At 37.1% G+C, this 27,600-nt stretch overlaps 1 protein-coding gene across 1 annotated transcript in view; it reads right to left on the bottom strand.

Moving 5' to 3' along the window:
* The window catches only part of cv-2 (crossveinless 2), a 466,713-nt gene that overhangs the window by 18,675 nt on the left and 420,438 nt on the right, over positions 1 to 27,600 (bottom strand). The window contains exons 5-6 of the mRNA XM_069816882.1: positions 26,368 to 26,544; positions 5,973 to 6,415 (exon numbers count right to left, since the gene is read on the bottom strand). Of these exons, the coding sequence (XP_069672983.1) occupies positions 5,973 to 6,415; positions 26,368 to 26,544 (620 nt within the window). The remainder of the gene's footprint in view (positions 1 to 5,972; positions 6,416 to 26,367; positions 26,545 to 27,600) is intronic.

Here is a 27,600-nt window from a genome sequence, read left to right on the forward strand (position 1 = left end):
AATAAATAAAAGTGCACTGTGATAATATTCTGTAGGATCAAAAATTAATCTTTACGTAGATTCTTCGCCCAACAGTGCATAATACTGTGTAATCTCGGCCACCAAGTTACTCAATTGAGTGCGCTCCTTGTATAATGGCAGTTGACTTAATATATGTCAATATATATGTCGAACTTGGAGTTAGGCCACAAAGGGAAAAATACTAGAGGAGGGGGATTCGATCCGGTGTTGTGGATTGGATTTCGGCGTAGCTCAGTGTTTAGAGCACTTGGTACGTAGAATCAACGGGTTCGATCCCCGGCGCCGGAGCGAATTTTTCTCGTCTAATAACCATAGTTATGTTAATGTCAGTGTTTAAGTAAAATATTGTGAATGGCCCAATTAAATAACCTACGTTTATGTTACGTTTATGTTTAATGTTCATTATGAATGAGCCTTCTATTGAATAGAATGGAATTTCGGGAGGGGGCATTTCGACCCAGCACTGCGACCTTTCAAGATCTATTGCGCTAACCCTCAAGCTAGGCGCATACCCAAACCCACACCGGCTGTCTACATTAAGGTTCGCTGCGTACTCAGGTTTCGAATAGGCAACCCCCACCGTTCCTAGACCAGCCCCCTCCGTGCATCGCCAGCCGACGATCGGGGAATGCTATGGAATGATGACGGAATGATGTAGACGCCTAATATGAAAAAAAAGGGATAACCTAGACCTTGTTCGCCACAAGTGTTAATGAAAAAACCCAGGTCTGACCGGAACTCGAACCCGACTCGTCTGCGTGATAGGCTGGAGGTCACCGCAGAGGTGTGAATGAGTCTTACTGTGTGAATTTTGCGATGCTCATTTTTTAAGAGCGGAGCAAGCTTGCAGGAAACAACTGAATGTCAGAAAATATACTATAGAATAAGCCTTTTTTTACTGTGGGTCTAAAATATCTGCAGGAAACAATTGAATGACAGAAATCTGCTATATAACAAGCCTTATTTACTGTGGGTCTAAAATATCTACAGGAAACAACTGAAAGGCAGAAATCTGCTATAGACCAAGCCTTTTTTACTGTGGGTCTAAAATATCTACAGGAAACAACTGAATGTCAGAATATATACTATAGAATAAGTCTTTTTTTACTGTGGGTCTAAAATATCTGCAGGAAACAATTGAATGACAGAAATCTGCTACGGTATAGAACAAGCCTTATTTACTGTGGGTCTAAAATATCTACAGGAAACAACTGAATGGCAGAAATCTGCTATAGAACAAGCCTTTTTTTTACTGTGGGTCTAAAATATCTACAGGAAACAACTGAATGTCAGAAATCTGCTATAGAATAATCCTTTTTTTACTGTGGGTCTAAAATATCTACAGGGAATAACTGAATGGCAGAAAATATGCTATAGAATAAGCCTTTTTTACTGTGGGTCTAAAATATCTGCAGGAAACAACTGAATGGCAGTAATCTGCTGTAGAATAAGCCTTTTTTTACTGTGGGTCTAAAATGTGTACAGGAAACAACTGAATGGCAGAAATCTGCTGTAGAATAAGCCTTTTTTTACTGTGGGTCTAAAATATCTACAGGAAGCAACTGAATGGCAGAAATCTACTATAGAATAAGGCTTTTTTACTGTGGGTCTAAAATATCTACAGGAAGCAACTGAATGGCAGAAATCTGCTATAGAATAAGCCTTTTTTTACTGTGGATCTAAAATATCTACAGGAAACAACTGAATGGCAGAAAATATGCTATAGAATAAGCCTTTTTTACCGTGGATCTAAAATATCTAACGGAAACAACTGAATGGCAGGAATCTGCTATAGAATAAGCCCTTTTTTACTGTGGGTCTAAAATATCTACAGGAAACAACTGAATGGCAGAAATGTGCTATAGAATAAGCCTTTTTTTAATGTGGGTCTAAAATATCTACAGGAAACAACTGAATGGCAGAAATCTGCTATAGAATAAGCCTTTTTTACTATGGGTCTAAAATATCTGCAGAAAACAAATGAATGAGAGAAATCTGCTATAGAATAAGCCTTTTTTAACTGTGGGTCTAAAATATCTACAGGAAACAACTGAATGGCAGAAATCTGCTATAGAATAGGCCTTTTTACTGTGGGTCTAAAATATCTACAGGAAACAACTGAATGACAGAAATCTGCTATAGAATAAGCCTTTTTTACTGTGGGTCTAAAATATCTGCAGAAAACAAATGAATGACAGAAATCTGCTACAGAATAAGCCTTTTTTTTTACTGTGGGTCTAAAATATCTACAGGAAACAACTGAATGGCAGAAAAATCTGCTATAGAATAAGCTTTTTTTTTTTACTGTGGGGTGTCAAAACATCTGCCTGTAATTGTTTTACGGTGCTTGTGGTGAGAGATCGGTTGCTTTCAGACACAACATTTGATTGTTCACTTGCCGACCTTGAACGCACTTCAGCGTGTGGTCCATTCTTCCCGGAGATAGCTCTGTATCAGTCGGATGTACACGACAGCAGACGCTGTAGTAAACAGACTGCTGTAATTAACTAGTACGAACTGGCGGGTATTTGTTGCTCCAATCAGGCGGACCGATACTCTGACCTTAGCACAGTACAGTGCGTGCAGCTATGAACTCAATATAGCTCGTGCGCATTCAAGAAAATATAGGAATATTTTAATAGCGAAAGAAGATTTACGTACAGCTTGAACAATTTTAAACGCTGTCAAGTGTAGAAAATACTGGATGGAAGTGAAATAATCTTACAGATCGAAAGGGACGATAGGGTACAAGTAAATGAATAGGAAACCTACGAGTGTATTACGTTTAGTGATTAAATGCACTGTTAATTACAAAATTAAGTTTGAAGTTTCAGCAGTCCGGAAACATCGTCGCTAACACACTCTACTCGTGATACAGATGTAAAAGGTCAACGAACTCGGTGTGTCTAGGTATGTGAGCTGCTCTCTGCCAAGACGTTGGCACTTGCTCGCATTGTTCAGTGGCTTGAATTTAGAGTTTTACAATTCATTTTGAAATATATTTCAGATTAAGTCTTGGTAATTCAATTAAATGTTTTTATTATTTGCAGTCAATGACTTATCACACAATATTCAAGGAATAAATACTTTATATTACATATTTTGTGACTAGTATTAACGTTTTCGTCGCAAATGTGACATCGTCAGATACATACATTTTCAGATATGTTAACCTCAATTTTAGGTTTGATGTGATACGTAGCCTACTTATTATCCATTATACTTATCACATCAAACTTAAAATTGAGGTTAACATATTTGAGTCCATACCTGTGGAGTAGCGGTTAGCGCGTCTGGCCGCGAAACCAGGTGGCCCGGGTTCGATTCAAGGTCGGGGCAAGTTACCTGGTTGACGTTTTTTTCCGGGGTTTTCTCTCAACCCAATATGAGCAAATGCTGGGTAACTTTCGGTGCTGGACCCCGGACTCATTTCGCCGGCATTATCACCTTCATCTCATTCAGACGCTAAATAAGCTAAGATGTTGATAAAACGTCGTAAAATGACCTACTAAAATAAAAATAAAAAGAACATATTTGAAAATGTATGTATCTTATGATGTCATATTACTGATGAAAACGTTAATACTAGTCACAAAATATGTAATTTAAAGGTTTTAGTCCTTGAATACTGTATAAGTCATTTACTGAAAATAATAAAAACATTTAACTGAATTTAGAAATTTTTTTAATTAAATTTACACGAACACCGTACACGTTATTGAAATACGTCAGAGATAAATTATTTTTTATTAGATATCCTATGGAGTCGGCCTCGGTAAAGTAGTCGGTATAGCGCTGGCCTTCTGTGCTCGAGGTTGCGGGTTCGATCTCCGCCGTGGTCGATGGCATTTAAGTGTGTTTAAATGCGACAGGCACATGCCAGTAGATTTACTGGCATGTAAAAGAACTCCTGCGAGACAAAATTCTGGTATACCGGTGACGCTGATATAACCTCTGCAGTTGCGAGCGTCGTTAAATAAACCATATTTCATTTCAGTTTTTTTACGTCACTCAACGGTTAATATTTTAATTGCAGTACGCTAAGATTTAAATGTTCGAACCACACGGGCATGCCTAAAGTTGGCATTTTTTCAACATTTTGGAGTATAAAAAATGCTCCAGTGTCCGCAAATTTTGTTTCATTTACTGTATGTCAAGAATGAACCAATAAGAAAAACTTATTAATTTTTATATCTTAAGATTTATATTTTTAATGGGAGATTAATTGCCCTATCACGTAATGTGGCAATTTTCAATTATTCATTTGATACATACCGAAATTTTTACAGGATGAAGATATAAGGTATCTTAGGAAACTGGTGTAGATTATATGTATGAATAAATATAAATTCTAGAAAAAGATTTGAATTTAAAATAACGTTAAAATTTTCACTGATTATATAAGTTTTAAAAGTGTACTATATAAGTATAACATTGAAAAAAGCTACAATATTGTTATCCTTTGTTTGTATTTTAATAATCTATATTAGAAGGTAGAGTAAAATACTGCGTGTTTAGTTCAAAGTGTGTCATGGCTCGCCGTATGCCGTCATTGGCTAGCCGATGAGCCTAGAGAATTCAATCTTCCTAGACTTCCGCAGAGGCGTATTACCTATGTGCCAGAGAAGTTGCCTAGCAAGTACGGCGTTCATTCTGAAGAGTACGTACCGATACGTACGGTAACGCCGGTAGTGGCAGGAATGTGAACTGTTTGGAAACACGTACTGAGGTAAGTTTTTTCCTTACTGTCGGGATATGGCGAGAGGGTTAAGACGATTACTTACGTATTTGTTGACATTAACTTCGACGGTCAACATGGACACGGAGCATTTGATTTGTGTGTGGAATGTTGCCGTACGCAACCGATGATAACAAATACCCTGCGTACGACTTGCCCGCGCAAAACACACTTCGAAAGAGGTTATGGTAGCACACAGACCGTACAGACCGCCCTCTGTTGCTACGACGTTCAAGTTATACCATACTCGTTCTCAAGTTCAGATTGAACGCCTTGAATTATAGGCAACTTCTCTGACAAAAAAGCTGAAACTCGCTTCAAATCGCTGAGCGTATTCCGAATCTCACCAGTGAGAAATCCGATGGCATCACGGTGTTCCGAATTCCACCGATGACGTCATTGATGCTCCACCGGTGTCGCACCGGTGCCATCAACTTGCAGAAGTGGTAGCAGTCTCCAACAGCAGCCATCAGTGAATCTGATTGGTTCTTGTATAGGGCGGGAATTAGCAGACGAATAACATTGTGCACTGTTGTGTCATGGCGGTGTGTTCTGCTTTAGTTCTGCTGTATTGTTTGTAATGAGCACAACGTAAAAACAATATGTTAATGGCTTATGAGCGAACATGTCAACGGGCCAGTTATTACTACCGGTTCAAGAAATAAATTGTTTATGCTATCTTTTCTTTGAACGAGATGGGAGTACGAAAATTTCGCAAAATTTTGCTAGCGAAGCACAGACAACAACTTGTACAGTCGCCATGACAGCCATCGATCCTTCCAGCAGTTTTGTTCCTTATTTCGCTGCAACGTGACGTCATTGATGCCACCGGACCGGTGAGATTCGGAATACGCTGGCTGACTCACAATAGTGACGTCGTGACACACTTTGAATTGAACACCCAGTATACTGTCTCTTTATCTTTCTGTTGGCTCCGATACGAATTCTCAGCAAGGTGATGGGAGGAATAAAGGTATAAATGGTTTATTTTAATTATGTGGTTTCTGAAGGAGGGAGATGTTTTATGCATGTAGTTGCGCTGCTAGATGTTAGTTATTCTTTTAGCCACTTGGTGTGCTGCTAGATGCACTGAGTAGCGAGTTATCCGGAGAAAAACAGGTGGCAGCAAGATCAATTTCTATATTAGCGCCTCTTAACATTTGAAACGGGAAGTGCATAAGTACGGTATGCCATGGAGAAGCTGAATACTAGCCTCGTAGGAGCGGCCGCCGACGGTGCAGGTGGACCTGCTCTCCAGCACGGGCGGGCAGTGAGGACAGCAGTCCCCGGGGGTGGTGACCTGCCTCTCGGGGGCGCACTCCAGCACGGGGCAGGCCTTGCGGCGGCAGACCGACGTGGCGTTGAGGCAGGAGCACTGCGTGCAGTGGTCGGGGCGGAAGGTCTTGCCCGCCGGGTGCACCTGCATGCCCAACAAGCACCCTCCCTTGGGCGGCTCGATGAGGTGGCGGCTACCGTGGCACTGCTTGCAGCACTCCCCGGGCACGCGCGTGATGTGGTTGCTGGGACAGTGAAGCACGGGACACGCCTGCTTCGAGCATGTGATCCGGCCGCCCTTGCAGCGACACTTGAGGCAAGGATCTTCCGGGATTCCCACGTCTCGGTTTTCTGTCACAAGCTGTCCGTTAATGCGGCACCCTGCACATATCATTACCATACAAAAGTCAATTATTACTGTATTGCTTTCCGTCGTCGAGGAATGCACACGCCAGACATTCTTCGCAAAGGCCAAGTGTGCACAAGGAGGAGTCGCTGCATTAGGGCGTTTGGCATTCTTACGAAGACATAAAAATAGCAAGCATGCGCTCTACCCAACCAAAAGACAGACCAGCTTCATGTTTTTATATTGGAAACAACTAGAGACTGGCACAATATGTAGAGGTATTACATTTATTTTATATCTTGGCTGATAATGGAAAGACAGTTGACAAGATAGACAGCATGCAGATACCAGATTATAATTTTGAGAAAGTTGACAACTTTACATATTTAGGATCAGTGGTCACTAGCGACAATGACATGTCCAAAGAAATCTCTAACTGATTAATAAAAGCAAACAGAGCATATTTTGGCCTGAAATATCACTTTAGTTCGCATGCTCTATCCAGGAAAGTAAAAATTATTCTTTACAAAATATTAGTGAGACTAGTTTTGACATATGTGGCAGAAACGTGGTCAATCTCCAAAAACGATGAAAAAAGATTGGAGATTTTCGAAAGAAAGATTCTGCGAAGGATCTATGACCCAACATTTGAGGAAGGTCTCTGGAGGAGGAGATGCAACTATGAATTATATAGACTTCTAGGAGAGCCAAATATAATCAATACAGTTAAAACATGCAGATTTAGGTGGGCAGGACATGTAATACGCATGGACCCAAGTGAACCTTGTAAAAAAATTGTAATAAATCTGGGAGGTCAAAGAAGACGAGGTCGACCGCACTTGCGGTGGATTGATGGAGTGGAAGAGGATGCCAGAAAGTTGGGGTGCAAGAATTGGAAGGCTGCTATACAAGATAGAGACGGATGGCGACAATTACTAAGGGAGGCCCAGGCCCACCAAGGGCTGTAGCGCCAATGATGATGATGATTATATTTATTTTGACAACATATAAAAATATGAAATAAATATTTCTATGCAAAAATGTCTTCTATATTATTACGATGTACCGAACTACATATGATATTTCCGTGCAGATATTCTGCGTCATCATATGATGAAGGATGAGTGGAACAGAGAAAAATTCTCTCCGGCACCGGGATTTCAACCCGGGTTTTCAGCTCTATGTGCTGACGCTCTATCCACTAAGCCACACCGGATTCCGATCCCGATGTCGGATTGAATCCTCTCAGTTTAAGTTCCACCTCCTGGGTTCCCTCTAGTGGCCTACCCTCATGAGGTATTCTATCTCAAATCGACCGAAATATAGAGAAAATTGACCTCACAATTTCTAAATATAATAAAACTTTTTTTGTACGTAGAGAACTGTGATGCAATGCTCTGTGCAAAGTTTGAGGCATCAGAACTTCATAGTGTTTAAATTAAAAATATTTAAATTTATCTATTTTCATAAAATTTGCAAATTTAAACTGTTGTAGCTCCGAAACCCTTTCACCCAATGATCAAAATCATGGTTTATTTTGATGCTGAGAAATTAAAGTTTATATTGACATATAAACAGATTTTCTTACTTTTTATGGAAGTGGAGAAATCTAGATTTTTCCTCATTATGACGCCTTTGCCAAGGAAAAAATATTTTTAAAACATATAATTAGATTCCACATTGAAAGTACAAATAAACACATATTTTTTACTGATGGCACGTTGATAAGAAAGTATTGAAAATATCAAATAAAGAAAATAAATAGTACGCGCTTGAACTAACCAGCTGACTGCGAGGCGGGAGCTAGCCGAGGTAAGCAAGGCCAGGAGACATAAACAAGTGATGTGTCGTCTAGCAGTCATGGCTGTGCTAGCTTTATCACAGGTTTTCATAAACACAGGAGTACAATGACGCCCAATGCTCGCTTATCTTCAGCTCTCGGCCAGTGCGTGCGGTACTGCGCCGTTCAAGGCTAGGCGTGTGTAAATAATTTGTTTAATACCCTCGAAACTTATTGCCGTACCACTAAGCAAACAATGCCGAATCCCTCTTAATAATGCACGGTTTTTTCTCAATATTTTTTTTTTTTTTAATTTTTCACAAATTAGCAAAAAGCCTAAAAGTAAGTAAAATCAGATTATCTGTCTCTCTGTGTACAATAAAAATAAGGATTACTTCTTAACATAACCTACCAAATGTAAGCTTCAAAATAAGTTCTCGTTCAATGTTCTGCAGTAAATGGTTCCAGAGTTCTGATCGCTGAAAGGGGCTTGTTTTTATAAAATACTCTAAATTTGTAGTTCAATAATACGAAAACCGCTTGACTTTCGATAGTATATTTTTGAAAATGCACTCTCCTCAGCACCTTGTATAAATAGGGAAAAAATTAAAGTATAAAGAAAATGCGAGGTTTTTTACTGATCGATTTCATATGGAATAGCCCTCATGCACTGCGTCATAGATGTATGACAGTGGCACAATGTCCACACATGTGCAGAGGTGTACTCGTTATGAGTGACTCAGTGGCCGGAATCCGACGGAATAAGCGCCGTCTTAAATCACTACCGGTAAGTGATTATTTTTTCGCATATCATATATTACGATATACCGAAGTACATATATTTCCGTGCAGAAATTCTGCGTCATCATATGATGAAGGACGAGTGGAACAGAGCCCGTCGGATCCCGGCCACTTAGTCACTCATAATGAGTGCACCTCTGCACATGTATGGACATTGTGCCACTGTCATACATCTATGACGCAGTGCATGAGGGTAGACTACTAGAAAGGGAACCCAGGAGGTGGAACAAACTGAGAGAATTCAATTCGACATCGGAATGGGAATCAGGTGTGGCTTAGTGGATAGAGCGTCAGCACGTAGAGCTGAAACCCCGGGTTCAAATCCCGGTGCCGGAGAGAATTTTTTTCTGTTCCACTCATCCTTCATCAAAAATATCTTCGTTGTTAAACCATTCTGAGCAGGTTTTAGGGCCTACATCATCATTTAGAAAATAAATCTTTAAAGATGAATAGTCTTATTTATCTTCATATGCTAACAAATAAAACAAAATCAATCTGCATAATTGAACATTTCTCCAGCATAATCAAATCCTTGCCTGAATTTAAGAACTAAGTAACTCAATTTTTTACCGTAGTTATATCATATTACAGAGCTTGATATTTCTGCATCTTCCTTAGAAAATATGAGTTACATGTGTACAAACATTTCCATTAATGCCGTCACGTTTTGAAGTTGTGTTTACAGTAAGTATTTCATCCCTCTCCCGCTGCTATGCTAGTATGTACACAACATACATAGATAGCCATTCCTACGAACAGTGGCATATCGCTGCACCTCTGAAATATTAGCATACATCGCGAACTAGTTCTAATTGGGTAGCTATTACTTTAGCATGAACACCACTGAAAACTGGAATACACAATCCAGGCGAGTCAAGCTCCACGTGCCGTTTTCGTTATCAGTACAACTAAAGAACGAGATGGTATTAATGGAATCAAGTGTAGCCTACGTCTTCTACACTCACCCCTACCTTGCCCGGGTTTAAACCCTGGTTGGTACAATTTACCTGGTTGTGGTTTTTCTGGGGTTTTCCCTCAACCCATTAAGAGCAAATACTGAATAACTTTCGGCACTAGACGCCGGACTCATTTCGCTGGTATTATTATATTCATCTCATTCAGACGCTATAATGCTTATAGCAGTTTAAAAAAGTTGTAAAATAACCAATTTAAAAAATAGGAACTGCGTCGTCATCACAAATTACAACTAGTTTGCGATGTATGCCAAAAATTCATAGGTGCAGTGGAACGCCACTGTTCATAGCAATACGTATCTGTGTGTATTGCATACATATTTACGAGCATGATTGTGAGAGGAAGGATGAGGTACTGAATGTGAACACAGCTTCAAAACGGCATTTCGAACACTGTGTGCAAAAAAAAAAAAAAAAAAAAAAAAAAAAACTCCTTGGAGATATCAGATAGTCAAAACATCAGAGGTAAGGTAAATGCACATACCAATTTCCCATTCATTAAGAGATATTGTCTTGAATATTACTTCAAAATAGCCAGTTCATTAAATGTCAGTAGATATTGGTTGTCTAAAAAATGAGGTTTTTCACAAATCTTCCATTCTACCAACAATTTTCAAATTATTAAAGTTTGATGAAGCAAATACCATAAGTGCGATGTTTTACAATTGAATGCATTTTTACGGCATGTTGCTATCACGTGCTAACATACTAGTTTTTAGATAATAATGCATGCAATGATTTAGTTAATGTCTCGAGTTTTGTTTTGCACGAAACCTTCTAATCAAGTTAAAACGTAATAATTACGAATTGCATTTAATTTGGTGTTATAAAATAATGGTATAAGACTCGCGTCGTAAACTTCGTAAGAGGATATTAATAGCGAGTTGCATCACGCTGTTTTTAGGACCAGTTACATAAGTAGTAGGTAAAACCTAATCATTTATTTAGAAAGGTTGGATTTTAGTGACATTGACGATATGAAACTATCAACACAGTCTGAAATAGTGCGAAACAAAACACTGTAAGCAATATTATCCTTCGAAGAGGTGGAAAAATTCAAATATCTTGGAGAAACAGTAACAAATGTAAATGACATTCGGGAGGAAGTTAAACGCAGAATAAATATGGGAAATGCCTGTTATTATTCGGTTGAGAAGCTTCTGTCATCTAGTCTGCTGTCAAAAAATCTGAAAGAATTTGTAAAACAGTTATATTACCGGTTGTTCTTTATGGTTGTGAAACTTGGACTCTCACTTTAAGAGAGGAACATAGGCTAAGGGTGTTTGAGAATAAGGTGCTTAGGAAAATATTTGGGGCTAAGAGGGATGAAGTTACAGAAGAATGAAGAAAGTTACACAACGCAGAACTGCACGCATTGTATTCTTCACCTGACATAATTAGGACATTTAAATCCAGATGGGCAGTGCAGGTAGCACGTATGGGCGAATCCAGAAATGCATATAGAGTGTTAGTTGGGAGACCGGAGGGAAAAAGACCTTTAGGGAGGTCGAGACGTAGATGGGAGGATAATGTTAAAACGGATTTGAGAGAAGTGGGATATGATGATAGAGACTGGATTAATCTTGCACAGGATAGGGACCAATGGCGGGCTTATGTGAGGGCGGCAATGGACCTGCTGGTTTCTTAAAAGCCATTTGTAAGTAAGTATAAGCTTAATCATATGTGATATACCATTTTAAAGAGGAAACCGAAGAATAAATTGGATAAAAAGAAGATACATACTTTTCCTTACAAAATTCGTGAACTTTTTTGAAAATGAAGGTTAAAATTAAAACTTCTACAGTGAAACCTCTCATTCACGGACATCGAAGGGACGTAACAATCTGTCCGCATCTGGGAGGTGTCCTTTATTGGGAGGGAGGCTCCCAATTTAACAGTAAATTTACAATATGCATTATGTATCCCTTCACGCTCTAAATGAAATGTAGCCTATTACTGTAATTTAATTCTAAATACAGTATACTACAGTAAATTCTTTGCCGCTGTGAACTACAGTATATAAGACCGAAAAGGAAAATATATTACTGTGCCATGCATTTTTATTGTAGGTTTACAGTTATGCAGTACTCTATTTACAGTTTTACACTTAACATTTACGTTCAGATGCCATGTCTCTCGAAACAGAACAACTGATTGAAGTGGAGAGAATAATCCTACTAACCCTATCATATGTCGAATACAATTTCATTATCGCTTAAACCTTAGACCCATCAGACAGGTTAAATTTTATGACTTTGTTTATTCACCCGTTTCCAGCTACTGTCTTCTTTCATGTTAAGGAATTTCTGTATTAAATTTTCCATTTTTGTAACACATTAGGTCTTAAAATTCAAGTTCTGTCCGCAGTCAGGAGATAAAGCAAGCTTTAGGACTGTGAAACAGCTGTCCGTGTCCATGTCTGAGAGTGTCCGTAAACGAGAGTTAAATGTATCATTATTTCTATATTATTTCAGTTGGGACATAAAAATCTGTCCTATATGAGGAGTGTCCGTATCTTGGGGATGTCCGTAAGGAGAGTTTTCACTATACACCCTTCCTCAGGAAATTGAAAAATTAAAATAGATACAATTTTAGTATCGTCATATGTGATATATCATTTTAGAGAGGGGGAAACCCTGCTAATTAATTGGAAAAATAAAACATAAACAAAAATTTTCACCCGAAATTCAATTCCATTTCTCCTTCATGTAAAAGAAAACATATACACCTACCTGGCATATCATTCACATATGTTTTTTTTATAATAATAGCAAACCTTACAACAAATTCGAATTTGCATGTTTTTGCACATTAATTTCCTATCATGCTTATTTCAGACTTTGTTTGCGCACATAAATCGTGGCTCTAAATATGATGTTTAAAGGCTGGTTCACAATAAACCGGAAACGAGAATCGGAAAGAAAACGAAAACGGTAAAATTGTTAAAATGTATACATTTAAATGTGAGCATTCACAATTGACGAAAAGCTTGCCGGAGCCCGGGATCTGGAACGGAGAGTTGGCCAAGTTTCAATTTCGGCGTTCACGTTTCCGATCACAGCCCACTAGATTCATTCTATTGCCATCTAAAAGCTATTTTGTTGTCGTATATTTTGTAGCAAGAAGACCGTGACATAACCTACGCATTATTTTGTTCTGTGCTGTGCATCATGGAGCAAGTTTTATTTGATGAGATTCTAATATTGAGTGTTGAGGAAAATCCTCACGTTTACGATAAGCGGCGCGCCTCGTATAAAAATGAGAAAATGAAGGAGAATACGTGGCTTTCAATAGCTGCTCTTTGAACACCGATCGGAAGCGAATCATATTTTATTACTTTATTGGTTGTATTACACACTACATATTCATGCTCCAATTCAACAACTACTTTGTGTTCATTTTTGTTCTATTACAAATGATTCTTCTCTAATTATTTTACATTATGGTAGACTTAAATTAGGTTGTGATAATAAAGATGCATGGGCATATTTGTAGTACCGTACCTAATGAAATGTTTCAGTTGAAATTTCGAAGTTGGTTAACCTGTGTTTATGTTGGCTGCCTTGTACTCATGAGAGAACGCCATTGGTCAATTATACACAAATAACATCATAATGCGTAATATCGACTTTACATATCGTTATTGACATGCATATCGATATGCATAGTCGTCTACGTTCTCGGTTTATTGTGAATAAAAAATTTTCATATTCACGTCCTCTGCTTCTCGTTTTCATTCTAGTTCTGTGCGTCCGTTTCGTCTGCAATATTCGTCGGTCTGATCACGTAACACCATCCCTCGAAATGTTGTCCTGGCTCCGTCTAGAAGATCGTAGGAAAATCCACTGTCTTTCCCTTCTCTTTCACATATTGCATTTCTCCACTCCTGTCTATCTTGCGTCTCGTTTTCAAAATTTATCCACCCATCATAACCTAGACACACGATCACAACACTCCTCAATATTATCCATTCCCTCCCACCGAACATCCTCATATTCATCTTCTTTCACTGTGGCTGTTCCTCGACTTTGGAATTCCCTACCGAGTAATGTAAGGAACTGTCAGACGTCAAACCAATTTAAGAATAGGCTAACGAGATATTTTTCTAACAATTCTTGTTAACAATAATTGCTGTTTCAAGTTTCTCAATGTTTAATTGTTATATATATCACAGATAAATATCTAAATTATCTCATCATTATTATTATTATTATTACTATTATTTTACTATTATTATTATTATTATTATTATTATTATTATTATTATTATTATTATTATTATAACTATTTCTTACCAATGTCTATTATTGTCACACTAACATTAGTTATCAAATTTTCATTATTTACTTTCATGTTGTTTTATGATCTAGATATTAATGTAATAACTATGTAAGCAAATGTATTTAATTAGAATTAGAGTCTGGCTGGGCGGAAGAGAAGGCCTACTGGCCTTAGCTCTGACAGATTAAATAAATAAATTATTATTATTATTATTATTATTATTATTATTATTATTATTATTATTATTAGTTCTCGTTCCCGGTTTATTGTGAACCAGCCTTAACTGTTGGAAGGATTTTCGACATGAAACTGTGGAATGTTCCCCTTGTTACAATTTGGCCTGAGCTAGATCGACTGACAATTTCTCACGAAAGAAATCGGTTTTCGATCTTCAGCAATCGTGAGATCTGCGGTTAACACAAAGGATGCATGTGAATAAAGAACTACCAAACGTGGCTGGAAAATTGAGAAGAGGAAAGGTACGTAGGTACCCACAGCAGGTTCTGGAAGATTTAGTTATTAGAGAGGCCCTCGGATCAATAGTTCGGAAACATAAATCACAAAGCGAAGGCAAATCCTAGAATGTAATTTGAGTGACGACGGAATTATAGGGGTGGGTGAGGGATAAAACAAGGAGAATGTAATAAATAACCTGCTGGATCATCAGTTGTTAGGAGCTGGGAGGTATGCCCAGACCTGCCTTCTCAAAGATGTTACATGCTTTAAAACCGCAGGGGGTGGGGCAGGTGGAAGGGGGAGGTAAACATTGCCTCCCTGATTGTTTGTCTTGGCGGTTCTTCTGACCGACGACCACACACATATACAACTAATATGCCTATTTTTGTGACCCAGGGGTGACCACATACTCTCATTCATTGAGGCCACGCAATTGCGTCGTGTGACGATAGCAGAGACCACCCACAAAGCAGTTTCGAGTCCAGGACCCAGCGGAAACCTAAGTGCCCACTTCAGGATTGTCGTGGTTTTCTTAGCCACAACATGATTACTGTCTAGAGTGGTACAGTGGTCACTACGCTTGTATTAAATCAGAGAATCGCGTCATTATATCCATCTGAAGGCGAAGACAGTTCTTAACGCAGCTTCCTTAGAAGAAACGTGAAGTATAGTCCGGACAGCTTACTTCATACCCCAAGGGTGAAACCTAACCATTTTTCCCCCATTACCACATATGCTAGTAGATTATTGTGATTTTATAGTTTGCAGGTTGAATTTTTTTGCCAACTTCGTTTCGAATTTCGACACTGACAAATACTACAAATGGTAGTGATTTTGTAACTGTTTTATTGGTAGCTAAGACAGACGTTATCGGTAATGGAGTGCCATGAAATTAAAATTGTACTAGATTTCTGAGCAGGTTACTGGAAGCTAGTGAAACTTGAACATACTAATAATTAATTAGTATCAGTATTAATATTAATATATAATAGTTATTTTATTTGTTACGTTGTGGTTACAATTCAAGAATATAGTCAGGTAAGAGTGTACTCGTACTTGGGTGTGATAATACAGGTGGGTAATCGATAGAAATACCATTTCACATTTTAACCCTTAAATTGGCAAAACTTAATTTCTCACACTAGTTTATTAAACAGTATCGGACTGTAAAGAAAACAACTATCGCAGTGTTCATATTTTTATGTTATACAATATTAAATAATAATACTAAACTACACCCCATTGAGGGTAGCCCTTACGGACTCAGTATATCCTCAAAAAAATTATTATACATATGTAAACATAGATATTGAATTTTAAAAAAGTGAAACAAAGAAAAGGGCGTGAAACATTACAATTGCTATTAATGTGGCACCATGTGATTAATTAGGATTTGGCAGGATTTTTTAAAACAATTATCACAATGTCATCCCTCAAAGATGTCGGCAGAACATATTTACGTCGAAATTCTTCGAAAAAAGCTGGTATAGTCCCTCGAGCACCTATGAGCAAGCCGAATACCTCAACGTGAATTAAGGCATATTTCAGCTTGAAACAGTTGACTGTAGGCTCATAGATCGACTTCTTCTCAAGGTGGACCTCGGCTGACTGATGACATCCTACTTCAAAACGTACAGTGGGGTCCACTGTGAAATTTTAATTTTCCTACCAATTTTTTTTCTATTGTTCTATTAAAATTATAGCATATAGCCCATTAACCTGTTATATCCTATAGGATGCTTTGCTAATTTAAAGGTTAATGGATTTCTTTCGTGTTTAGATTTTTATTACAATAATGCCATACTAGTATAGTAGACATTCGAACTTTCAGGGGGGCAGACTGTAATTCTGACCATTATTTGGTACTTGGAGAATTAAGAGAAAGACTATCAGTAGCCAAGCGAGTAGAGCAACAAGCTAATATTAGTAGATTCAATATTCTGAAATTAAAGGACGAGGAAACTAAGCAACGTTATCAGGTTGAAATTTCAAATAGGTTTGCTGCTTTAGCAACTTCCGACGAAGCTGAGGAAGAGTTAGATGTTAATAGCGTGTGGGACAATATCCGAGATAATATAAAAATTGCAGCTGAGCAGAGCACAGGTTATCATGAAACTAAGAAAAAGAAACCATGGTTTGATGAAGATTGTTCTATTGTAGTAGATAGAGGGAAACAGGCAAAATTGAAATTCTTACAGGATCCAGTTGAGGAGAATAGAGATAATTATTTCAATGAAAGATGGGAAGCAAGTCGTACATTTAGGAATAAAAAGAGAGATTACTTGAAGGAAAAACTGAATGAGGTAGAAACAAATAGCAAGAATAAAAATATTCGAGATTTATTTAAGGGTATAAAGAGTTTAAGAAAGGATATCAGACAAGGGTAAACGTGATTAAAGATGAAAATGGTGACTTGCTTGCAGACCCTCGTTCAATCCTGAACAGGTGGAAAACTATTTTGGGCAACTACTAAATGTGCATAGGCCAAATAGAAATGATCGGGACGAAATTCAAATACAAACTGCTGGAGTCATTTATACCCGAACCCACACTTTCAGAAGTCGAAATTGCGATAGAAAATCTGAAAAGGTACAAGTCTCCAGGTATCGATCACATTCCAGCAAAATTAATACAAGAGGGTGGAAACGCATTATCTAGCGAAATTGATAAGCTTGTACTTGCTATTTCGGAAAAGGAAATTGCACCAGAACTATGGAAGGAGTCCATAATTGCACCTAATAATTTAACAAAAATATTGGTCATGTAAACCAAAAATAAGGAACACATTTTAAAACTTCAGAAAAAAGATATTATCTTTTCATTAATTATATGGAGCTTAAATTCATTGCACTTATCTGCCATATTAGAATAGTATTATAGTAAGAAGGGGGACAATACTAACTGTGGTAACTTTCGAGGAATATCACTTTTGCTGACGTCGCATAAAATTTTGTCCAATATTCTTTTGAGAAGATTATGTTTATTATTCACCTGATATAATTAGGAACATTAAATCCAGACGTTTGAGATGGGCAGGGCATGTAGTATGTATAAGCGAATCCAGAAATGCATATAGAGTGTTAGTTGGGAGTTCAGAGGGAAAAAGACCTTTGGGGAAGCCGAGACGTAGATGTGAGGATAATATTAAAATGGATTTGAGGGAGGTGGGATATGATTATAAAGACTGGATTAATCTTGCACAGGATAGGGACCGATGGCGAGCTTATGTGGGTTCCTGGGGGTTCCTTAAAAGCCATTTGTAAGTAAGTATGTCTCAGGACTCAGGAAGATAAACGAGGTTTTCTTACAAGCTGAAATAAATTCAGAGAGAAGAAGAGAGGATAATAGCAGTTTTCTGCACGAAATCTTAAAATGTCTTCATCAGTGAAGACGCTCTGGGAGTTCTGTTGATTCTTGGAACATACCCTTTTTGACTTTAATTTAAGTGCCCCTTGGAGCGGAGTGCCGAGCAATATGCATTTCATGGTGCTGTATTATCTCACAAAAAAAAATTAGCGGCCTGAAAGAAATCGACCTTCAGAGCTCTGCCTCTTGCATAAAAAGATTCAAATTATGAGCTAGCCACGTTCTTGGCACGAACAAAAGAAATCAAATTATGAGTCTGGTACAGACAACAAATGTGCAATGGCATTTCGTATAATATATAGTTTTATGTTCAATTAAATTTGATTTCAGGTCTCTTAACTGGTCCCGATTGTCTGTTACGTAACCGACCAGTTACAATAATGTATGGAGAAGACTGGCAGTGTCTCCTGAAGAATACATCAACTTTGTATTCGAAATTACTGTGATGTGTACGTAAGAATTTGAACGCTCATTAAAATCGGTGACGCCTGGAACTGGTAATTTTTTCATACTCCGGAGGTGTAGAGAAGAGTGAAGAATAAAATAATGCAAAAAAAGCGGAGGACAAGGCAAATGTAACACACCATCAACATAAGAAAACCTTGAATATCTACACAAGGTAATGTGACTTGAAATGTGTACCACCAAAATACGGAGGGAATACGAATTGGTCCTAATGAAATGAAATTCTATGGCAACGGGCGAAGGCATTTCGATGTGGGTCGAGCGCTACGCATTCTTTCTTGTCTCGATTTTCTGCGCAAGCAAACAATACTGCGTTCCTCATTTCTCAAGACAGCTGTCGTTGGGCAGGTTGTTGTTTATTTATATACTTTTTCTTGTTGCTAACAGTTTAAAACCCACGTCGCACGTGGCTTGATCAGTGGGACTCAAAGCGATCCCATTCATAAGCAATGAGAAGGATATGTCATCTGGATCGCTAAAGCAATTACTCTTATATTTCGCATTTCAGTACGTGACCAAACTGACTAAGAAGTTAGACCATTAAGAGCACGAACTGGGAACAAATGTGACGAAGCAAAACAAGGACCGAGAAAACTGCTTCTTAGAATTGAGCCAAACAAGGGAAATAATGGGGGAGCAACCGTTATGTCTATTTTAAAACTTGTGTGATCGTATTGGGTTCACAGAACGAGGGTCATTGAAAAGCAAGGGCCGAACGGTCATTAAGTACAAACAAAAATAAAATATTTATTATGTCTAAACTTACTTAGAACCATGATCTATTTCTCCGTGCAGTCACTATGATAATTGGGACATTTTACGTATATTTTGAATATCTACAACAAAGTTACTTGCCGAAAATAAAGACACAAGTTCTTCGCATTGATTTCAGGTCCTCATCGTTTACAAGATACAGTCAACTACAAAGCAGGAATAAAAACATGGCTAATGTGCAAAGAAAGGTGGTAACCAGAAATTAACAGGCTATGCATTTTGATTTTTATTCACCGTAGCAATTTTGTTTAAAGTCTGACAGTACACTTCAGGTAGGGTGACCAGATTCACATCAGTAAAAAAAGAGGACACAAAGCTTAAAAATGGAGGACATTGTTCGAAAAAAAGAGGACAGAAAATATGTATACCTAGATTTAGGCTTAGAGTGGACGCTCGAATGTACCTAATTTCAATTGTATGTGACTGGTAAACGGTTGAAGATAGAAATCTACAGTAACGTTTATATGAAAGGAAAACTCAACAAGTTTCGATATGCACATCACCATATCTCTACGTGAGCTCCAGCTGTCACTGTGACGATATCGAGGCGATGAACGATTTCTTCTTGCCAAGCACGTTGGAGAATGTTTTCTGGAATGCTCTCAAAGGCTCTATGATGCGCTCACGAAGATCACGAAGGTCTCTGACTGGGGTGGCGTACACTTTATCTTTGACGTAGCCCCAGAGAAAGAGGATTCCATTCGTTTGAGTTTGTCATCCGGCTCCAGACGTTGCATTAACTACACTTTGTATGCGTACAGGTCGAGACATTTGTGGACAATTCGTTGCAATGTTGATTTTGGTACGGTACTTGAAGTTCCCGCGAAGCTCTTCTTAATGACTTCCGCGGGCCTCGCTCATACGCGACTTGAACATTTGCAACCATTTCGTGGGATGTTCTACGACCACCACCACCATGCTTCTTCAACATCGATCCTGTAGTTAAAAATGTATCGTGCCACTTCTTAATGCTTTTAGCAGTTGGAGCATCATGGTTAAACACTCGCCGATACTCCCTTTGAACTCTAACAATGATTTAAACTCCGCATACCACAACACAGTTCGCGCTTTTACAGACGTGGACAAATTATTAGCAAAATTGAAGATTTTTATTATATATTTTTACAAAATATGATTCTTCAATTTAGACTACAGTTAACATTTTCGTGTATTTCCAAATAATTAGCCAAATTGAAGATTTGTATTGTATATTTTTCAAAATGTAACTCTTCAATTTGGACTACATTTGATATTTTTGCATATTTACAAATTATTAGCAAAACTGAAGGTTTTTATTTTCTATTTTTACAAAATTCGATTCTTCGATTTGGACTATAGTTGACATTTGGGATATTTCCAAATTATTAGCAAAACTGAAGATTTTTGTTTTATATTTTTACAAAATTTGGCTCTTCAATGCAGTTGACATTTTTGCTAATTTACAAATTATTAGCAAAATTGAATATTTTTATTAGACTATATATTTTTTACAAAACTTGACTCTTCAATTTAAACTACAGTTGACATTTTTGCATATTTCTGTCTACTGTAATGATAGAACTATGCAAAATTGTCAACTGTATTCTAAATTGAAAAGTCAAATTTTGTAAACAGAATTATCATAAAAATCGTCAATTTTGTTAATAATTTGTCCACGTCTGTATCTGCGGTGTCGCCATTTTGACAATCGACACAATCTACGAAAAGAAACCGTGTCTGCGCACCATCTACCGATAGGAGTCGAAACTTGTTGAGTTTTTATTTCATATAATCTTTACCGTTCACCAGTCACATGCAATTAAAATTAGGTATATTCGAGCTGTCCACCCTGTACTTTAAATTACCGTCTATATATATATATATATATATATTTTATTACAAAATATTTACAGTACAGATTTAGGCTACGTTAATATGTTGCTATGTTAATATCTATTTTATCACAAAATAAATATGAAAAAACTTAATAATAATGATTTTACAGGAAAGTCTAGGGAACTATAATTATTAAAGAGGACACAAAATATCTATTTAGATTTACATTCGCACCTAGATTTTTCGATTTACTAATCTACCTGTGAGCAACGATCATAACAAGAAAAAGGAAAGAGCGTTATTATGATCGTTGGAAAAGAGTATATTCCGTCGATGCTACTGCCACCTACACGGAAATTACTTGAAAAGGCGTCAAATCAGATAATTTCAAAATATCAGGCATACAAGTTACGAAAAGGAGGACATTTCTTGATTTTTTTTAAATTCCACCCGGACCCCGGACGAAAACCTAAAAAGGAGGACATGTCCGGATAAAAGAGGACGTCTGGTTACCCTAACTTCAGGTTTAATTATTGTGGTTTCGTCATATGATTTATAATTGAAAGTCTGAAGACTTAAGGGGAAAAAGTCGCTTGCGCCACAATTTACATTATTCTTAACTGATATTAATTTATATGGATCCTTATATACATGGAATCAAAACTTACTCTAGGGTTTTGCTGTAAAATTAATCAGTAAATTGCTAGAATTTTTTATTATAAAATAATAAAAAAATAAAAATATTAATAATTATCAAACATTCCTAGTAACTTACAGATTCGCTGTACAGAAAACCCAATAGTAATTTTTGTCCCAATGTATATACAGAATTATGTAAGTGAATATCAGTTAAAAGTAACGTAAATTGTGGTGCAAGGAACTTCTTATATAAAGCGATACTTACTTAATTACGAAAGACTTTTAAGGAATCAGGAGGTTCATTGTCGCCCTCACATAAGCCTCAGCAAGATTAATCCAGTCTATACCATCATATACAACCTCTCTCAAATTCATTTTATATTATCCTCCCATCTACGTCTCAGCCTCCTCAAAGTCTTTTTCCCTCCGGCCTCCCAACTAACACTATATACACATTTTTGGATTCGCCCGTACGTGCTACATGCCCTACCCATCTCAAATGTCTATATTTAATATTCCTACTTATGTCTGGTGCAGAATATAACAGGTGCAGTGCTGCGTTGTGTAACTTTCTCCATTCTCCTGTAACTTCATCCTTCTTAGCCCCGAACATTTTCCTAAGTACCTTATTCTCAAACACTCTTAACCTCTGTTCCTCTCTCAAAGTGAGATTCCAAGTGTCACAACCATACAGAACAACCGGTAATATAACTGTTTTATAAATTTTAACTTTCAGCTTTTTTGAGAGCAGATTGGATGACAAAAGCTTCTCAACCGAATAATAACCGGTATTTCCCATATTTATTCTGCGTTTAATTTCCTCCCGAGTGTCATTTAATTTGTTACTGTTGCTCCAAGATATTTGAATTTTTCCACCTCTTCAAAGGATAAATTTCTAATTTTTTATATTTCCATTTCGTACAATATTCTGGTCACGAGACATAATTATATACTTTGTCTTTTTGGGATTTACTTCCAAACTTATCTCTTTACTTGCTTCAAGTAAAACTCTCGTGTTTTCCCTAATAGTTTGTGGATTTTCTCCTTACATATTCACGTCATCCGCATAGACAAGCAGCTTATATAATCCATTCAATTCCAAACCCTCACTGTTATCCTGGACATTCCTAATAGCGTACCATAAAGAGAAAGAACTTGCTAAAAATAATATTTTGATGATCCAGATTTGTCAAGAGCTTTCAAAACGTCTTTTTCTCAGAGGTAATATTTTTGACTTAGTGTGTTTTGCTTGTAAGCCGACGATATTATGTAACTGCAACTTCCCCAAGCACAAGCATTTTTTTATCTTTTGGGTGCAAACTATTTATTTTAAATATGTATATGTTATTTGTGACTTCAATAGATAAAAAAAAAACAGAAAACACACAAATGCAGAAACACAATAAGTGCAAGTAGAGTAGTAATTGAATAAGTTTTGAAGAGAAATAAAATAATAAAATTTAAAATTTTCGAATTTTTTTTTAGAAAAATACTTCCTCCGTTCCAAAATATGGTATAGTAACAAACAAAATAAGTTTGATTATTGCGCATGCGCGCACGAAAAGTTTCGCGGTGTGATACTCTGTTCAGTAGTGAAGAGACTATCAGACAGTGCAGTTGTGAATGTTTCTAGTCTTCTGTAGTGCATCAAACTATAATATTTAAATAGTTCATTATGAACAGAAATAAATGGGCGCCTGCTGTAGTGTTCCTGTTGCAGAAAATATAACAACAGCCCAGTCAATTTTGAATAGAACATCTAATGCTGAAAAGTCGTACAAAAACGGGCTATAATTTATTGCAGTTTTTATGTTAATTTGCTTCTATCAAAATAATGTTTGTTTTTTTTTTCTTTTATTAACTTGACATCACACAGAATAAAATGTACCTATTTTTTAAGTTTTTCTTATGTTAATTTATCAAATAAATAAGTATCTAGAAGATGTATTAAAGTTACATTATATTACTGAGAACTTTAATAAATGTGTACCATATTTTCGAACAGAATTAATTACATTTTTCTATACCATATTTTTGAACAGAGGGAGTAACTTAACACACATGCAAACATAACGAAATTCGTCACAGAAGTCCCTGGGAAAGCACACCAAACTTGAAGGATAATCAAATTTCCAAGTTCCAAATTGCTGCAGTGATTCCGTGAGTCGCTTGGAACAACGATTCTAACGTCTATGTACCAGTCGAGGATCGAAGCCGGATTTTCAGCCTACGGGCAGTGAGTACCAAGGCCAGTTCTCGGTCACACCCGTTCTTTTTAATGTATTCCTATAATTCTTTATGGCCGGGCGACCAAGGTCTGGGAGTATGTAGGTTACGTACCAGGCATGTGCAGAGAAAATGGACTGACACCAGTACGTCGTGAATCATATGTTCGAAGATCCCACCACAGCATACGCAGATCCATTTGTTACTCTGCATCGCCAGGGATCTCATCTGCCGACTGTATTCATGCTTAAGTTATTCTGAAATGTCGGTTTACAAATGAAGTAAGCGTTTTGTAATTTTTTTTACAGTTAGATTTGACATAATCTTCATTTTAAGCTACAAAGATTGGTCTTCGTAGACAGTTGAATATCCAAACGAAATATAAAGTCGTTCGTTTGCACAAGCGACTGATTGGGCCTGGTTTTGGTTTTAGAGCACACAGGTTAACACTGATAAAATTCGGATATTTCAAAACATCTTTTAGAATCATTCATGCCGATTCCCGTACATTTTTCTCGAAAAATGACTGATTTTCGAAGTGTAGTGATGACGGTTATAGGTAGGGACCGGATTTTTACGTTTTTAAAAAGGCCATTTTAGGTTTTGGGAACAGATGAAATAGGTTTTTTTTTTTTTTTTTTAGGTTTTATGTCTAATTTGTGAAAGAGGTCGCATAAAATGCGTATTTTTACAGTTATCCTTAAAAAATAAATATACATTTATTAAGGCAACATGGACCACGAAATTGACCTTTTCAGGAACCAAATTATTATCAAAATTTATATTCGAAATTTTTGCTCCTTCCCCTTCAACATTATTTGTACTTTGAATAAATTATTGTAACAATTAACATTTTATTGAAAATAATTTGCTTTGATATAACTACCTTACTTTCAATTTTCAATACATAAAAGGTACAGCACACACACACAACTTTTGAATTAAATTTGTTCAAACTTGATGAAGAATTATTTTAAAAAGTAACAAACAAACAAAACAACATTATTTACTGGTACTGTTCCTGGTTCCAATATATGATCCAATACTTTTCAAGATTCTCGATTGAGAAGTTTTTTCTATTGTTTCTCAAAATACCTTTGAAGAAGGAAAAGATTCTTTTGACAGCACATGACGTCATAGGCGCAAATTTCATCGCTGCCACTGCAGCAGGTACCCACGATAACTGACAATTGAAGCTTTCCCCCTGAAGAATGGAGCACACATTTTTTTCATTTTTTCAAACCCTGTATTCCTCTGCAATACTTCTTTCAGTTTTAATGTGACGGCTTCACCCATGGGTCCTGGTACTTGTTTCTGTAGAAGCGAGTCAATGACACCAATTGTATCTTTCAGTCGTAGCAAGGAAGATTCCAAGTACTCAATATATTTTGGAAGGTCACTGGAATGTGCCTCGAGGAAAGCAATGGAGCCATAGATGTTGTCACTGTTAAGTACAGATTTTGCCTTAAGGATTGAGGCATTCTCCTCCACGTCGAGTATGTTCTTCTCTCTCTCTTTCTCTCTATCTCTCTCGAAATGTATTGATATTTCTCTCAAAATAAAAGAAAATAACGCAGTAAATATAGGACAACGCTTATCAAAAACGATTTAGGTTTTTTTAGGTACTAAGGTCCAATTTAGGCTTTTTAGGTTCAACAGAATTCACATATACGACTCCTACGATCATGATTCGGAAAAGTATTGAAGAAATTAGGAGTTCAGAAGCAAGGGGGGGGGGGAAAGGTAAAAATATACAAATCCGGCCCCTAATTATAGGTTTCGAGAGGAAGCGGGTCATAATACACTTGTAATTTGGTACTATCGCAGAATTTGCGTCATAGATCCAAGTCAGGAGTGCAGGCCCTTGGAATTGAATCTTGGACCTCCTGAATAGAAGGCAGGCGTGCTAACCTCGGCACCATCAGGCTTGGTAACATATTAACAATATTTTTTTCTACAATATCCTTCACCAAAAAAATTCTGATTCTTCACAAATTTCTATTCCCAGCATCTTCTTCAGTAAGATTCTCTTTTGGTCATAAATCTTCTTGTTCTTTGGTTTTCCTCTTCCTCTCTATTCCTCCGCAGTCCACTTCAGCATTATCTTCCGGTATTCTTCCAGCTTTCATCTTCTTCACGTGCCTAAACCATTTTAATCTTCCTTCTTTTGTTACTTTAATAACATTCCTTTCTATCTACATTTATCTAATTCTTTGATTTGTAAATTTTTTTCCGAAAAGAGTTTGGTCATCTGCGCACAAGAGGATATCTATGGTAGCCTATTATTACTTTGGAAATTAATGTTTAATAATAATAATAATAATAATAATAATAATAATAATAATAATAATAATAATAATTATTATTATTATTATTATTATTACTATAGAAAGAAACAAAGGACACTCACCAGGACAGGTGGGGCAGCACTCGCCAGCTGCCGGGCGCTGGGGGTTCCTGCAGGAGGTGTAGCACTGGATCTCTGACTCGGTGACCACTCCCGCCTTGCATGACATGACGATGCAGGGCCGGCTGGGGTCCCGCCATTCCGATCCGCTGGCGTGATGCACACCTTCGTAAATACAGCCTGCAAATACAACACAATACAAGATTAAGTGTTTGACTCAGCACTACACTAATGTGTGGAGGAGTGTATCACTACACTTCAATAAGCGAAAGTAACAGAAAATACAGAGTGATCCGTTTGGATATGGATAAAATAAAAACACTGTTAAACATTTACTACTGAACTTTATTTCTTCAAACTTTGTGTATACAGCAGGAAGATGGGAGATTCCTCAGAGCTTTACATGACCCCCATTGCGCGCTCTGCACAACTCATAACGGTGATGCAATTCAGCCCATGCCCGTTGTGACATAAGAGGGGTGATTTGTTGGAAAAGTTGAGTAATTTTTACTCTCAGATCATCAATGTTCCTGGGTTTCTGTAAATAGAGAGTGTCTTTAACAAAACCCCACACGAAAAAAAAGACAAGAGGGGTTAAGTCTGGGGAGTTAGTTAGTTAGTGGGGTTTAAAAAGGGCGCGTCAGCGTCTATGGCTATTTGCGCCCTTATCTAAAATTCTTTACAGAACAGAGACATAATACAATAATAAGAATGCTTAAAAGAACTAACAAAACATTGTCACGATTAAAAAGAGGTTCACAAATGCTGTTTCAACAGGGTGATGTATAAAAATTATAAAAATCTCAGACCTTAACTAGTATTTAAAATGAGACAATAAACTAATAAAACAAAAACTACCATAAATAAATTATCTGGCGTATTTCTAAAATACTCGGATGTAAAAGGTCCAAATGTCAAGTTTGTTTAAAAAAACTTATATACTAAATAACAAACGTAACCTCCGGATGTAAAGGGTACTGCAGTGGGGTTTAAAAAAGGGCGCGTCAGCTACTATGGCTATTTGCGCCTTATCTAAAATCTTTCACTAAACACAAACACAATACAATAACCAGAATGCTTAAAATAACTAAAAATCGTTGTCACGGTTAAAACGAGGCAAACAAATGCAGTTTCAACAAGGTGAGGCATAAAAACCATAAAAGTGTGAAGTTCTCAGACCCTGTGTAGCATTTAAAAAGAAACAATAAAACAAATGCCACCAGAGAATCTGAACAC

This window comes from Periplaneta americana, chromosome 17, assembly GCF_040183065.1.
Source record: "Periplaneta americana isolate PAMFEO1 chromosome 17, P.americana_PAMFEO1_priV1, whole genome shotgun sequence".
Taxonomy (NCBI): domain Eukaryota; kingdom Metazoa; phylum Arthropoda; class Insecta; order Blattodea; family Blattidae; genus Periplaneta; species Periplaneta americana.